At 36.0% G+C, this 14,226-nt stretch overlaps 1 protein-coding gene across 1 annotated transcript in view; it reads right to left on the minus strand.

Moving 5' to 3' along the window:
* NDUFS4 (NADH:ubiquinone oxidoreductase subunit S4) overlaps nt 1–14,226 on the minus strand; it is a 119,602-nt gene that overhangs the window by 65,988 nt on the left and 39,388 nt on the right. Inside the window, exon 2 of the mRNA XM_079702311.1 lies at nt 9,531–9,609. Within this exon, the coding sequence (XP_079558437.1) occupies nt 9,531–9,609 (79 nt within the window). The remainder of the gene's footprint in view (nt 1–9,530; nt 9,610–14,226) is intronic.

The raw sequence follows: 14,226 nt of genomic DNA on the forward strand, positions 1-14,226 counted from the left end.
TAATAACATGTGCTTAATCAAGTAGCAATTACTTATTGCAAGTATCAACAAGTAACAAACCTTTAACTGCTGTGTTATTGCTATTTGGAAGTAACTGTCAAAGGGCGAAACAAAAAATTGGCAACATTCAAAACACTGACTATTTATTTTACGTGCACACCTAATTTTTAAATAAAGATATTAATACAGACTACTTAAATATCCAAAATATTAGGATTTTACATTAATAGTGTGTACTATCATGTAATTTTTCAAAAAAAAAAAAGTTTCGAAATGGTAGCCATCCTTCACACCCCTCACCACAGATTTGAGATTTACAGATAGCTAAAAAAAAAGTTTCCTTTCTCACATGCATGTATGTTGAGATTGCATGTGTAACTAAGTGTAACACCTTTATAAGATTTAAAACAGGTGGTACGTAATAGTTTTTAGATAAAATAACCAAGTACCTAAATGAAAACAAACCACTGAATGTATCAATATAAACACTGATGGATAGTGCCTGGCACACTTAAGTGCTCAGTAAGTATGTACTGAATAAATAAATGAAGAATGAAGGAAAGATGGCATGTAACATAATTTTATGGAAGTAATATACTAATGTCAAACTATTAAGCCTTATTTCACATTATTTTTATTAATAAACTGAAATCAATTCTTATTTTATCGGGGTAGTTTTTTATTTTTGTGTGTTAAAAGATTAACTATAGCAGTTGATAGCTAATATAAGGTAATTGTGAAAAACAGTAATTAGTATTTTTTAAATACTTAATACAAATGATTAAAAAGCAAATCAAAAATGTACCTATGAAGGTCTAAGTTATGCTTTAGTTGCTTTGTGGGGGAGCCTTTACTCAAACTCTTCAAAGAGTACTGAAAATTTAACTTCTCTCTTTTGTATAATACAAGTGAATATAAAAAGACAATGTGTTCATTGGACTTGCGTATTCATCAAATGTACTGAAAGGAGACTGGGGTGGGGTGGCATAAAGAAAAAAAAGTTACTCTCTTAATAAGCACAAAGGCAAAGACATTCTTCACCCAACCTCCAAGGCACAGCAGCTCCTGCCACAAAAAACAAGGGCCTAGCAAACAACCATTCGTTGGCTTTCCTTGTTATCTGTAGGAAGTATCACATATTTGAAAATAATAATGGTGAAACCCACGAAGTTGCCACGCAAAAGTTTTTTTTTAAACACTGTGCTTCTACATAAATCAACAAGATTATTTTAAGACACTGTCATCACCCCTTCTGATATTTAACATTTTATTAGTTGCAAGAATAAATGAAAAGGATAGTTAGCAATTTATACACAACAAACAAGAGAGAAGATATTAAGAATGACTGATTAAAAATTTACCATGTGCTTTGATATAAAATTCATTATTAGCAGTTATCCAGGAATTACTACAATTTTATTCTCTGAAGATTTGTTTTCTAACAATGTGAACATTATGTATAGTTCTAAAATGACAGAATGGAATTCTTTACACTAGAAAATGCTAAGCAGACTTTACCCCTCTACATTCTATTCCTAAAAAAAAGGATAGGATACAAGTTGTCAATATACAACTGATGCGCAGAATAAAATGTTTTTTTCTTTGTATGGTATCGACATCCACAAAACACTATAAAAATTCCTATATTTGTTATGTTATATATATATTAAATTCTGCCTGTCAGATATAACAGTAAAAAAAAAAAAAGAAAGAAAATTAAAGTTTACTTGGTGACATGCCCCTAGAGCTAATCTAATAACAGTTTAAAATAATAAGCATTATAGGGAGTTCCCTGGTGGTCCAGTGGTTGAGAATCCACCTTTCAACGCAGGGGACATGGATTTGATCCCTGGTTGGGGAACTAAGATCCCAAATGCCACAGGGCAACTAAGCCCGCATGCCGCAACTACTGAGCCCGTGCACCACAACGAAAGATCCTGTGTGCCACAACTAAGACCTGACACAGCCAAAAATAAATATTTTTAAAAATAATAATAAGCAGTATATACTTAAGATGAAAGAAATGAAACATGACAGGACAAATAAAAAAGGGTCTGAGGTTCTAGCTCTCCATGAAATCCACATAAGGAAGAAGTATGAGGACCTAAGTTTTAAGTTGCCTTACTAGACTGCTAAGATTAAAAAGAACAGAGGTGGGGCTTCCCTGGTGGCCCAGTGGTTGAGAGTCCACCTGCCGATGCGGGGACGCGGGTTCGTGCCCCGGTCTGGGAAGATCCCACATACCGCGGAGCGGCTGGGCCCGTGAGCCATGGCCGCTGAGCCTGTGCGTCCGGAGCCTGTGCTCTGCAACGGAGAGGCCACAACAGTGAGAGGCCCGCGTACTGCAAAAAAAAAAAAAAAAAAAAAAAAGAACAGAGGTAATAATCCCCACCATATCCTGCACCATACATCTGGAGTATCATGAGAAATCCTGGCAACAACATTTTAAAAGGGATTCAGTCAAACTGGAAGGTAATCAAGATGATGAATTAACTGAAGCTCATGTAAAATGAACCAAAGCCCTGGGGATATTTAAGCCAGAAAAGAGAAGACTTAGGAAAATGATTCTCAAACATTTTGGTCTCAAGACTCCTTTACACTCTTAAATATTATTGGGACCCCAATGAGATTTTGCTTATATGAGATATACCTATAGATATTTATCATACAAGAAATTAAAATGGAGAGAAATTTAAACATAAACTTAGTTTAAAATAATAATAAACCGATTATATACTACTATAAATAACATTATAAAAATATATTTCAAAAACTAAAAATTTGAGAAGAGTAGCACTTTTGAAATCTCTAATGTCTAGCTTAATAGAAGACACCTGAATTCTAACTTCTGTTCTTACATTCAAACTGTTGGCTAAGTTGTCTCGCTTACTTTATATGAAGAGAACTCATCCCCACACAGATATGTAATTAGAGGAGGGAGCAATATTTTAATAACCTTAATATTTTCATTCTCTCATTAAATCCATGGTTGGTTCTTGCACTCTAATTGAAAATTTTACCAGGACTTCCCTGGTGGCGCAGTGGTTAAGAATCCGTCTGCCAATGCAGGGGACATGGGTTCGATCCTGGCCCGGGAAGATCCCACGTGCCACAGAGTGACTAAGCCCGTGCGCCACAACTACTGAGCTTGCGTTCTAGAGCCTGCGAGCCACAGCTACTGAAGCCCGTGTGCCACAACTGCTGAAGCCCACGTGCCTAGAGCCCGTGCTCCGCAATAAGAAGCCACCGCAATGAGAAGCCCACACACCGCAACGAAGAGTAGCCCCCGCTTGCCATAACTAGAGAAAGCCCGTGCACAGCAACGAAGACCCTATGCAGCCAAAATAAGTAAATAAATTTACTTTAAAAAAAAAGAAGAAGAAAAAGAAAGTTTTACCCATTCATGATTTTATAACCATCATATGTTAGTTACGGAAAATACTGGTTCACAAAAGTATGCAGATCTTCCAAATGTTAACATATTTCATTACACAGTATTTTAAAAGTCACATTCATTAATATCACTACCAATCCCATTAGAACAGTTCTTAAGTACTGGGAAGTTGTCGAACTCATTCAGATCAGTGGCAGAATCAAGTTCTACAAAAATTCTAACTTTCACTCAAAAGCTTGAAGTTTATCATGGGCAACACTTCCTGTAAGTGACAGGTTTATTTCTGAAAAGATGTCTGCCACGTACTGAATGCTGAATAACCATAATGTGTCTGTCGTCTGTTATTGTTTTTTCACCTAAAAGGTGTTCCATGAAGAAAAGGACTAGGTTCAGTTTGCAACAGCAACTCAACCATCCAAGTGTTTTTCCTTGATACAACGGTACTTCGGTATGCCGAAGAGTTTTACGCATACTTCTGTTTTGCTACATGGAACATAAAAAAGATGTACATGCAGAATTGAGATTTTTAAAAATTAATAAGTTTCACTGCTTCATCAAAGACATTAAGTGAAACTAGCTTCTTTTTTAAGAAACCTCAAATGCAGGGAAGTGAAGGATACAATGACAGGTGCACAGTTAGGGCCACTGCCTTGATTTACACTAAGGTGCTAATAGTTTTGCCACAGTTGCTTTTGTAACATATGTGTCAAAGTCAACACAGTGAAAAGGGCAAATAAAGTCTTTGAATAATTATGAAAATAGTTTGACTCTGTGGACCTTCTACAAGGGTCTTGCTCCCTCAGCGCCCCACCACTCTTTGAGAACCACTGATTTAGGACCAAAGAGCTGTTTTCAAATATACAGAAAGCTATCATGTAGAAAATGGCATGCCCCGTGTATTATTAGGGCAGATCTTTTTTTTTTAAATAAATTTATTTATTTTATTTTATTTTTGGCTGCATTGGGTCTTCGTTGCTGCGTGCAGGCTTTTCTCTGGTTGTGGTGAGCAGGGGCTACTCTTCATTGTGGTGCACAGGCCTGTCACTGCAGTGGCTTCTCTTGTTGCGGAGCACAGGCTCTAGGCATGCGGGCTCAGTAGTTGTGGCTCTCGGGCTCTAGAGCGCAGGCTCAGTAGTTGTGGAGCACAAACTTAGTTGCTTGGTGGCATGTGGGATCTTCCCAGGCCAGGGATCGAATCCATGTACCCCGCATTGGCAGGCAGATTCTTAACCACTGTGCCACCAGAGAAGCCCAAGGGCAGATCTTGAACCAATGGACGTTATTTATAAAGAAACAGCTTAGCACCAAATTAAGAAGCCTTTTCCCTTTAAAAAAAATTGATGAACAGTAAAATCCATCCTTTATACTGTACAGTTCTGTTTTTTCTAACAAATGCATCACAAAAAATATCGGTTTTGACAAAAAATCAACACCACAATCAAGATATAGAACAGTTCCATCACTCCCTAAAATTTTCTAATGCCCTTTATAGTTAATTCCTCCTCCCACATCCAATCCTGAAAACCACTCATCAGTTTTTTGTCCCTAGAATTTTGCCTGTTCTAAAATGTCAAATGAATGAAATCACACAGTATGTACGTAGCCTTGGAGTCTGGCTTCTTATTAGCATAAAGCATGCTAATAAGCATGCTAATAAGAAGCATGTTTGTTCCTAATCAGTGTGCAGAAATCCACTGACAAGAGTGTTTCCAGTTACTGGAATTATTAATAAAGCTATTAAAAACATTTACATGCAGGATTTTGTGTAAACATAGATTTCATTTCACTTCGGTAAATATTCAGAAGTGAGACTACTGGATTATATGGTAAGCATATGTTTATAAAAAACTGCCACACTATTTTCCAAAATAGTTGTACCATTTTGCATTCCTATGAGAGTTCTAGTAGTTCTGCATACTTGCTAGCATTTGGTATGGTCAGTTTTTTTAAGCCATTCAAATAAGTGTGTAGTGGGAGCTCATTGTAGTTTTAATATGCAATTCCATAATCACTAATGATGTTAAGCATCTTTTCATGCATTTATTTCCCATCTGAGTATCTTCTGGGTAAAGTGTCTGCTCATTTTTATTTGAGTTAATATCTTATTATTTAGTTATAAGTGGTGATTTATTTTCAGATACAATTCCTTTATCAGATACATGTTTTGCAAATATTTTCTCCCAATCTATGGCTTGTCTTTTCATTCTTTTAACAATGTCTTTCAAAGCAATTTGAAAGAAAATTTTATTTGTGAGGAAGTCCAACTTCATAATTTTTTTTAAAAATAAATTATGGGGCTTCCCTGGTGGCGCAGTGGTTGAGAGTCCGCCTGCCAATGCAGGGGACACAGGTTCGTGCCCCTGTCCGGGAAGATCCCACATGCCGCGGAGCGGCTGGGCCCGTGAGCCATGGCCGCTGAGCCTGCGTGTCCGGAGCCTGTGCTCCGCAACGGGAGAGGCCACAACAGTTAGAGGCCCGCGTACCGCAAAAAAAAAAAAAAAAAAAAAAAAAAAAAAAAAAAAAAAAAATAAATTATGCTTTGGTGTTATAGCTAAAAAATATTTACCCAAACCAAAGTTACAAAGATTTTCTCCTACATTTTCTTCTAGAAGTTTTACAACTTTCAGTTTTATATTTCAGACTATGAGTTTACATCTAGGGCTTTGAGTTAATTCTTAAGTATCGTGCAAGGTATGAATGAAGTTTTTTGTTGTTTTTTGTTTTTTTGCATTTGGATATACAATTATTCCATCTTCCTTTTTTTTCCTTTGGTTTTTAAAAGAAATTATTTATTTATTTATTCAATTTTGGCTGTGTTGGGTCTTCGTTTCTGTGCAAGGGCTTTCTCTAGTTGCGGCGAGTGGGGGCAACTCTTCATCGTGGTGCGCGGGCCTCTCACTATCACGGCCTCTCTTGTTGCGGAGCACAGGCTCCAGATGCACAGGCTCGGTAGTTGTGGCTCACGGGCCCAGTTTCTCCGCGGCATGTGGGATCTTCCCAGACCAGGGCTCAAACCCGTATCCCCTGCATTGGCAGGCAGATTCTCAACCACTGCGCCACCAGGGAAGCCCCTTCATTTGTTTTAAAGACTATTCTTTCTACATAAGAAACACCCTTCTAATAATTATGACTGATCAGTAACATAAAGAGCAGCCTCAAAAGAAATGAGAATCAGCTGGAAATTTTTAAAACAGAAGTTTAAGAACCAGTTGTTCAGTCCAATAAAAAAAGGGCAGAACATTAAATTATCCTTCCAACTCTCACTCTATGATGTCCCCAGAGGGGCATGTCTTAGGGAAGACTTACAAGTCTTCTTCCCTCATGTTCTCAACCCTCACCCTCCAGCAGTTCAGCTTTTATCTAGTTTACGACTAACTGAATTCCCACATAAGATTTCTCTTGAATAAAAGGTTAAACAATTTTTTAGATGAAAAACAACCTGATGCAGTAATATAACTAGGTAACATCTAAAGTTATCCTTTGGTTTTAAATTCCTAAGATCCATTTTCTAAAACTAGAATAACCACTGAAATTGGTCCCCAACTAAGTTTAGTCCATATGCTTAATCACTGGGCTTTAATAGGCATACCTGTATTAATTTTAAAAATATATAACAGTGTTCAATAGAAATCATAATAGCTAGTTCCCTTACCTTCCAAATAAGATTCAAGCTTCTATCCAATTTTAGATACAAATATAACAGTAGTCTATAACAGTAGTGTTAATTAATAAAAATGGTATACTAAGTTAACAAATGGGTTTACCTTATATAATAGTGACATTAAAATGCTGTTTCCACATCTCATGAGGAACACTCATGAGGATTTACTTCACATTTTGAAATATTTTTATCATTAATATTGATATATACATTTTTAGAATCATTTTTTGTTCAAAATGCAAGCATAATCAACTCTAATTGTTCAATATTTCTGGAAGTACCATTCAGCCCCTGGTCTTGTCATTATGCTACTTATTAAACTCTCCATCCAACAGTGTGTAGGAACAAGAAGACATGAAACCCCTACTGGCATTATGTTACCTATCTGATTATTTAATACTTTCATTTTAATATAAAACTAAATGAATGGCAAAAACTTAGGTTTGAAAATTACCTATGGGTTTCCATATTAAGTATCATTTCAAGAACTATGAATAATTATACATAAGACTTCAACTGATTTCAACTGGAATATCACACTGACATTTTGACTACTATACTTCAAGAAAGACATAACAAAGCTAGGGAAAATCTAAAAAGGGCAACAAAATTCATTAAAACTATACAACTGATTTTAGGGGATATCATTAAAAACACAAAATTCAAAGCAGTCTGTATACCTCTCTGGTATGCTTCATAGCACCTTTTTAGAGCAACAGATTGCTGTCTGACTTATTCATTTTGCAAACTGAATAGTAAGAAAAGAACTCAGAAGTGCTACTAACAAACTCTCTAAAATTTGAAACTTTATTATAGAGAGTAAACCTCATAATACTGGAACAAGAAAGTAATCTCTTGGGGCTTAAAAGAGATGGTCATTGGAAAAGGTAAAATAATAGTACCCTCATTAATTAATGAACATGTCGCATGTGTAATTCCTCCTCCTCTCACACACACCTGTCTCATTTTTCTTATACTTGACTAAGCAAGTGACATTTGGTTTTTTTGTTTGTTTTTTGGGGTTTTTTTTTTTGGCTGAGCCACGTGGCATGCAAGATCTTAGTTCCCCAACCAGGGACAGAACCTGGGCCCTCTGCAGTGGAAGCATGGAGTCCTAACCACTGGACCATCAGGGAATTCCCAGCAAGTGACATTTGATTAACACTTGATGAACAGGTAGATGGTACCTGGATGAAGAGCTAGGGAATTGGTAAAAAGCGGCTGGGCATAATTAACTGAAATCTGAATGCCCTGAAGCAGGAAAGAAGAACAGCAAGTTCCAGGCTTGGTGTGGCTGAAGCACAGAGTGTAAAAGACAGAGGCACAAGATAAACTTAGAAAGGTAGGAGTTAAATCACACAAGACCTCAAAGGCCATGATAGGATTTTAATGTTTACTCTCAGGTCAGTAAAAAACAGCAAAGGATTTTACACAAAAGGATGACACAACCAGTATTTTTAAAAGACTATTCTGGTTATCTGTGGAAAATGAATTAGAGGAAAATTAAAGTATCTATGGAGATCAATTAAGAAACACTACAGCAATCTAGGTGAAAAATGATGGTAGCCTTGACTAGGATGATGGCAAGGTCGGGAGGCAGATCTAAGAGATAATTTAAAGACAAAACCAAGCAGTCTGAGGCATAACCAGCCTTACAAATTGTCTGTACTTATCTATTTATTTATCTGTTTGTATCTTTAATGGTGCAAAAAGAAACTTAAGTGTGACCCATTATTTAAATTATGTTTACAGGTTCAAAATTAAGTGACAAAAGAATGTACAGTTAGAAAGGGAGTAGTTAAGAAACATACCTGTATATCTGATAATTGTAAACCAGATATAAAATGAAAACCATGTTTATATGATTACACATTTTTACTAGAAGTCTTAGAAACTTTACAAAATTTATGCCATTGTACAATATAAGCATAAATAACAAGTTGCATCTAAAGTAACACCACACACTGAAAAATTCTGTAAGTGACGATTACCAAAATTCCATCTGCTGCTGATTAACAGAAGAACCTTATTCATGTATTGGTAGTTGTAATCTCTCATGCATAATGAAGAAATAGGATGTGTGTGTGTACACATACCTATATATACACAGTAACAATTACAATAATTGGTTCCAGAAAAACCCAATATACTTAATTTTAGATAGTACTGGTAAGTTCTTACAACTTAAATAGGAGTGTAACTGAGAAAATTAAAAATAATATATTCATTCCAGAAATAAAAATATTGATTTCTACTTATAAATGCCACAAAAATGGAAGCCTTTTGTAATTTTAATGTTTGTATATAATATTTGTGTAAAATGCTTAACACAGATTATCTTTTTGTAATGATTATTTCTTCTTAAAATTTATATACACTTTTCCTAGAAGAACCCAGAACACCATCTGAAAAATCTGTTGTACAAAAATAACCCTGAAGGCAGAATCCTAGCAGTGTATAGTAGAGAATTCTTACCAATTTTTCATCAACCGTTATGAGTTGCGTGTCTCGAGTTTGGTCCTGTGCCAACCTCCATGTGGAAGTGCTCAGCGACCTGCAGTGAAAGACTTTAAGTTAAAAAGTGATCCATGCAATGAGAAAAGAGAGGCAGACAAATCTTACAGAAACCAGCTACTTTAACAGTTATCTGTCTTATAAAACAAAAAGAATAGAAAGAAATAGAAGAGGGCACAAAAATCCTTTTTCTCCCCAATTAGTTCTGTCTGCTGAGTTTTTGGCAGACTCTCACTTGACAGTTCACAACAGGCTGTACTTTATGGCAGTCTATAGGCTCTCTGTCATAGAAGGGCCGCCAGTGACAAGAACTGTTCTGCTCTCTATGAATGCACACTGGCTAGTTTGTCATTACAAGGAAGAAAAATGCAAAGCTATATCAACACTTCTGGAATGCTGATTCCTAAATGATGGCATCAGAAAGAAAAAGAAAAATCTCCATCATATTCTTAATGGACTAAAGTAAAAGCTGTAGAATTTAATTACATAATGTTAACAAAAAGTTCCTTCACTCTAATTTCAAAACAAAAGTTTAAAGAAGAATGATTTGCATGATCATTTAAACCAATGTTATTGGTTTAATCCTGTGACCCATTCACAGAATTGAATAAAGTCTGAATAGCTGAAATAGAAATATTAAGTCAGAAATAAAATCAGCACAGAATCTAACTCCTTTGTATTAGCATGGTCCCACTCTCACCCCAAGGAAATTATGAAAAGCTAACAGATTTTTTTTATTTCATGTACACACTGTAGTTTATACTAATGAATGCAATAGCCATCGATGATTGTGACAATTTAGCATTTTAGAATTTTCCAAAATATTAAACTATCCTATGTAGATTTCTCTTTAGAAAGTAAGTTAGTATACACAATTGACTTGAGTTTCCAAACCAACTGAATATAGAGTATTCAATTCTTTTATTTAATGCAATATAATCACCAATAATTCATGCAAAACTTCATGCCAAATGTTCAACTTTCAATAGCTATACTGTACACAGCTTTATAGAAAATCTACCTACTAATAACATAAAGATAACTCATAATACAAAAGGCTTTGTTTCATGAACATATATTTTTTTAAAATATCAATTATTTCCCCTAATTAATACAATTCATTATCACTATAAATACCTTGCTCAGAAATATATCCACACAAAATACACCTACATGGATATTATTTTAAATTATTTATACAAACAGTTAAAATATATGTTCTAGTTGTTATAATACTAAAGAAGTATAATTAAGTACCTTTTAAAATCTATTTACTCTGGAAATCACTAAGAGCAATAATATGACAATAAGAACATTTTGAGTATTTATAACTAAATCCATATATTGCAAGAAAAAAGTGAGGCAATGATAAGGGAACTCAGGAAAACTTGAAATATTAGAAGTATTAGAAAATGTAGGGACTTCCCTCGTGGTCCAGTGGGTAAGAATCTGCCTTCCAATGCAGGGGACGTGGCTTCGATCCCTGGTCGGGGAACTAAGATCCCACATACCGCAGGGCAACTAAGCCCACACACCACAACCACTGAGCCCACGTGCTCTAGAGCCAGTGGGCCACAACTACTGAGTTCACACACCACAACTAGAGAGCCCACGCACCACAACTACTGAACCCGCATGCTCTAGAGCCCCCACTCTGCACACAAAGCCCACACACTGCAACGAAAGATCCCTCATGCCACAACTAAAACCCGACACAGCCAAATAAATTAAATAAATAAATAAATATTTTAAAAGGAAAAGAAAATATAGCTATATTTCAAGAAAATGGAACTACCTAATTCCTCTAATGAATAGAAGTGTTAGATCAAAATAGTGGAAATTAGATTAAAACTCTGTAATTCACGAACTGTATAATTTAAAATTATACAGTAGGTTTGATTGATTTAAACAATTTTCTTTTAAATTGTATGTTAAAATCTTATTGTACATTAGTTGTAACCCAAAGTAAATTTTTTTTTTTTTTTTTGGGCGGTACGTGGGCCTCTCACTGCTGTGGCCTCTCCCGTTGCGAAGCACAGGCTCCGGACGCGCAGGCTCAACGGCCATGGCTCACAGGCCCAGCCGCTCCACGGCATGTGGGATCTTCCCGGACCGGGACACGAACCCGTATTCCCTGCATCGGCAGGCGGACTCTCAACCACTGCACCACCAGGGAAGCGCCCAAAGTAAATTTTTTAAAATGTTAAAGTATATATACTTTAATGGTAGATATATTTTAATAATTTTAGATTGATCTCCAACTAATCATAAGAATGAAGCTGTATGTCATTTTGTGTAAACAGATAACTATTATAAACAAATACACAGATGCAAAATTATGCTTATATTTTTATCAGCCTGTATGTAAAATGCAACACAATAAAAGACAAAGATGTTAAGTAAAATAATATAACCAGAAGAGTTAAAAATAAAAATATTTTGTAAGAAAAAGATAGGCTAGAATGCAAAGAAATTATAAGTAGAAATTCTTATTTAGTATTTGAAACAATATATTCACATATAATTTATTTCAGAAAAATTTGCCTAAGTAAAAAACACACAATGTATATAGGTATATGTATATATATGTGCATATGGGTTATATATATTAAGTCATGTGCTAAGTAGCTACTCCTGAAACACAGAGACAGCAATTCTTAAAAAACAAGCCTCATGGGCTTCCCTGGTGGTGCAGTGGTTGAGAGTCAGCCTGCCGACTCAGGGGACACGGGTTCATGCCCTGGTCCGGGAGGATCCCACATGACGCAGAGCGGCTGGGCCCATGAGCCATGGCCGCTGAGCCTGTGCGTACGGAGCCTGTGCTCTGCAATGGGAGAGGCCACAACAGTGAGAGGCCTGCGTACCGCAAAAAAAAAAAACCCTCAGATGTGGAGAAAAATTTTCCTCCAATTCTAGATAGTTAAGGTAGCAACAGAGATCTAGAGTCAATTATGAACGCAGCATTTAATTAATTATACCTACAAAATATAATCTACAGTTAATTTTAGATTAAATGTGAACTATATAGCAAATATCTTTTTGTTTATTAGCCTGTACAGAACACCACAACAGTGAGGTGGAAGAAGTAAAGAAAATATTTTTAGTCATATTAGAGTATAAAAACGTTACTAAACAAAATATAAAACCTAGAAAGCATAAAGTAAAAAGTGACAGAAGCTACTACAAAAAAACTTCTAAACCAAAATACGATAAATTAAGAATAAGACAGGTAACAAACAAGAAATCTTTACAACACAAAACAGTAAAGGATCAATATCCAAAATAGGTAGGGAATTCTCTGGCGGTCCAGTGGTTAGGATTCAGTGCTTTCACGGCTGGGGTCCCAGGTTTTATCCCACAAGCTGTGCAACAGGGCCAAAAAAAAAAAAAAAAAAGGTAAAAGAGCTCCTATAAATTGGTACATAGGAATAATGAGTTTCAAAGGAGGGAGTCAAACAAGAAAAAAAACAAACAACCCAATTACAAATGGGAAAAGAATTTGAAGCCACATTTATCTAAAGATCTACAAATAACCAATAAGCACATGAAAAGATGCTCAACATTACTAATCACTAGGGAAATGCAAGTCAAACCCACAATGAGATATCACTTCATACCCATTAGGATGGTTACAAAAAAATAAGCATTGGTGAAATATGGAGAAGTTGGAACCCTTCTGCATTGCTGGTGGGAATGTAAAATGCAGTTGCTGTGGAAAACAGTATGGCAATTCCTAAAAAAAACTAAACAGAATTAACATGTGATCCAGCAATTCCACTTATGGGTATATACCCAAAATAACTGAAAGGAGGGACTCAAACAGATATTTGTAATATTCATAGCAGCATTATTAGCAACAGCCAACAAATATTAATAATCATATTTTATTGGGTCATGTATCATAATACTAGGAAGTTAAGTGTACATACAGAAATGACTAATATGTAATGATTAGTAAATAAATGCTAATTTTATTTTGCTATTTATTTCCCTTTTTTTTTTTTGGCTGCATTGGGTCTTAGTTGTAGCACACGGGATCTTCATTGAGGCCTGCGGGATCTTTTGTCTCCACGCACAGGCTCTTTGTTATGGCGCACAGTCTTCTCTCTAGTTGTGGCGTGCGGGTTTTCTCTTCTCTAGTTGCAGTGTGCAGGCTCCAGGGCGCATGGGCTCTGTAGCTTGCAGCAGGTGGGCTCTCTCATTGAGGCGCATGAGCTCAGTAGTTGTGGCGCACGAGCTTAGTTGCCCTGCGGCACGTGGGATCTTAATTCCCAGACGAGGGATCAAACCCATGTCCCCTGCATTGGAAAGTGGATTCTTTACCACTGGACCACCAGGGAAGTCCCTAGTACCCATTTTTGAGAAACTTAGAAATTTTGTTTGCTTCATGAACTTGCCTTGCTATCCACCCATTTGTTTTAACTGGTCTGTTCACATTTCCAAGTTTCTTAAGTGTCAATCTTAATTCTGAGCCCAAAGGATAAACTATGAGGGCTGTGACTGTTACTAATCAATTATTATTAGAGTATACAAACAATTTATTCTATTTAGTTTTTTTGTATGTTTCCTGTAAGACAATGAGGTATCCTGGAAATGGATATTAAGAGATCTTATTTCTAACTCTGAATTTTACTACTTACTGTTGTGTCTATGAGCA

This window comes from Hyperoodon ampullatus (assembly GCF_949752795.1).
Source record: "Hyperoodon ampullatus genome assembly, chromosome: 4".
In the NCBI taxonomy this organism is placed as follows: Eukaryota; Metazoa; Chordata; class Mammalia; order Artiodactyla; family Ziphiidae; genus Hyperoodon; species Hyperoodon ampullatus.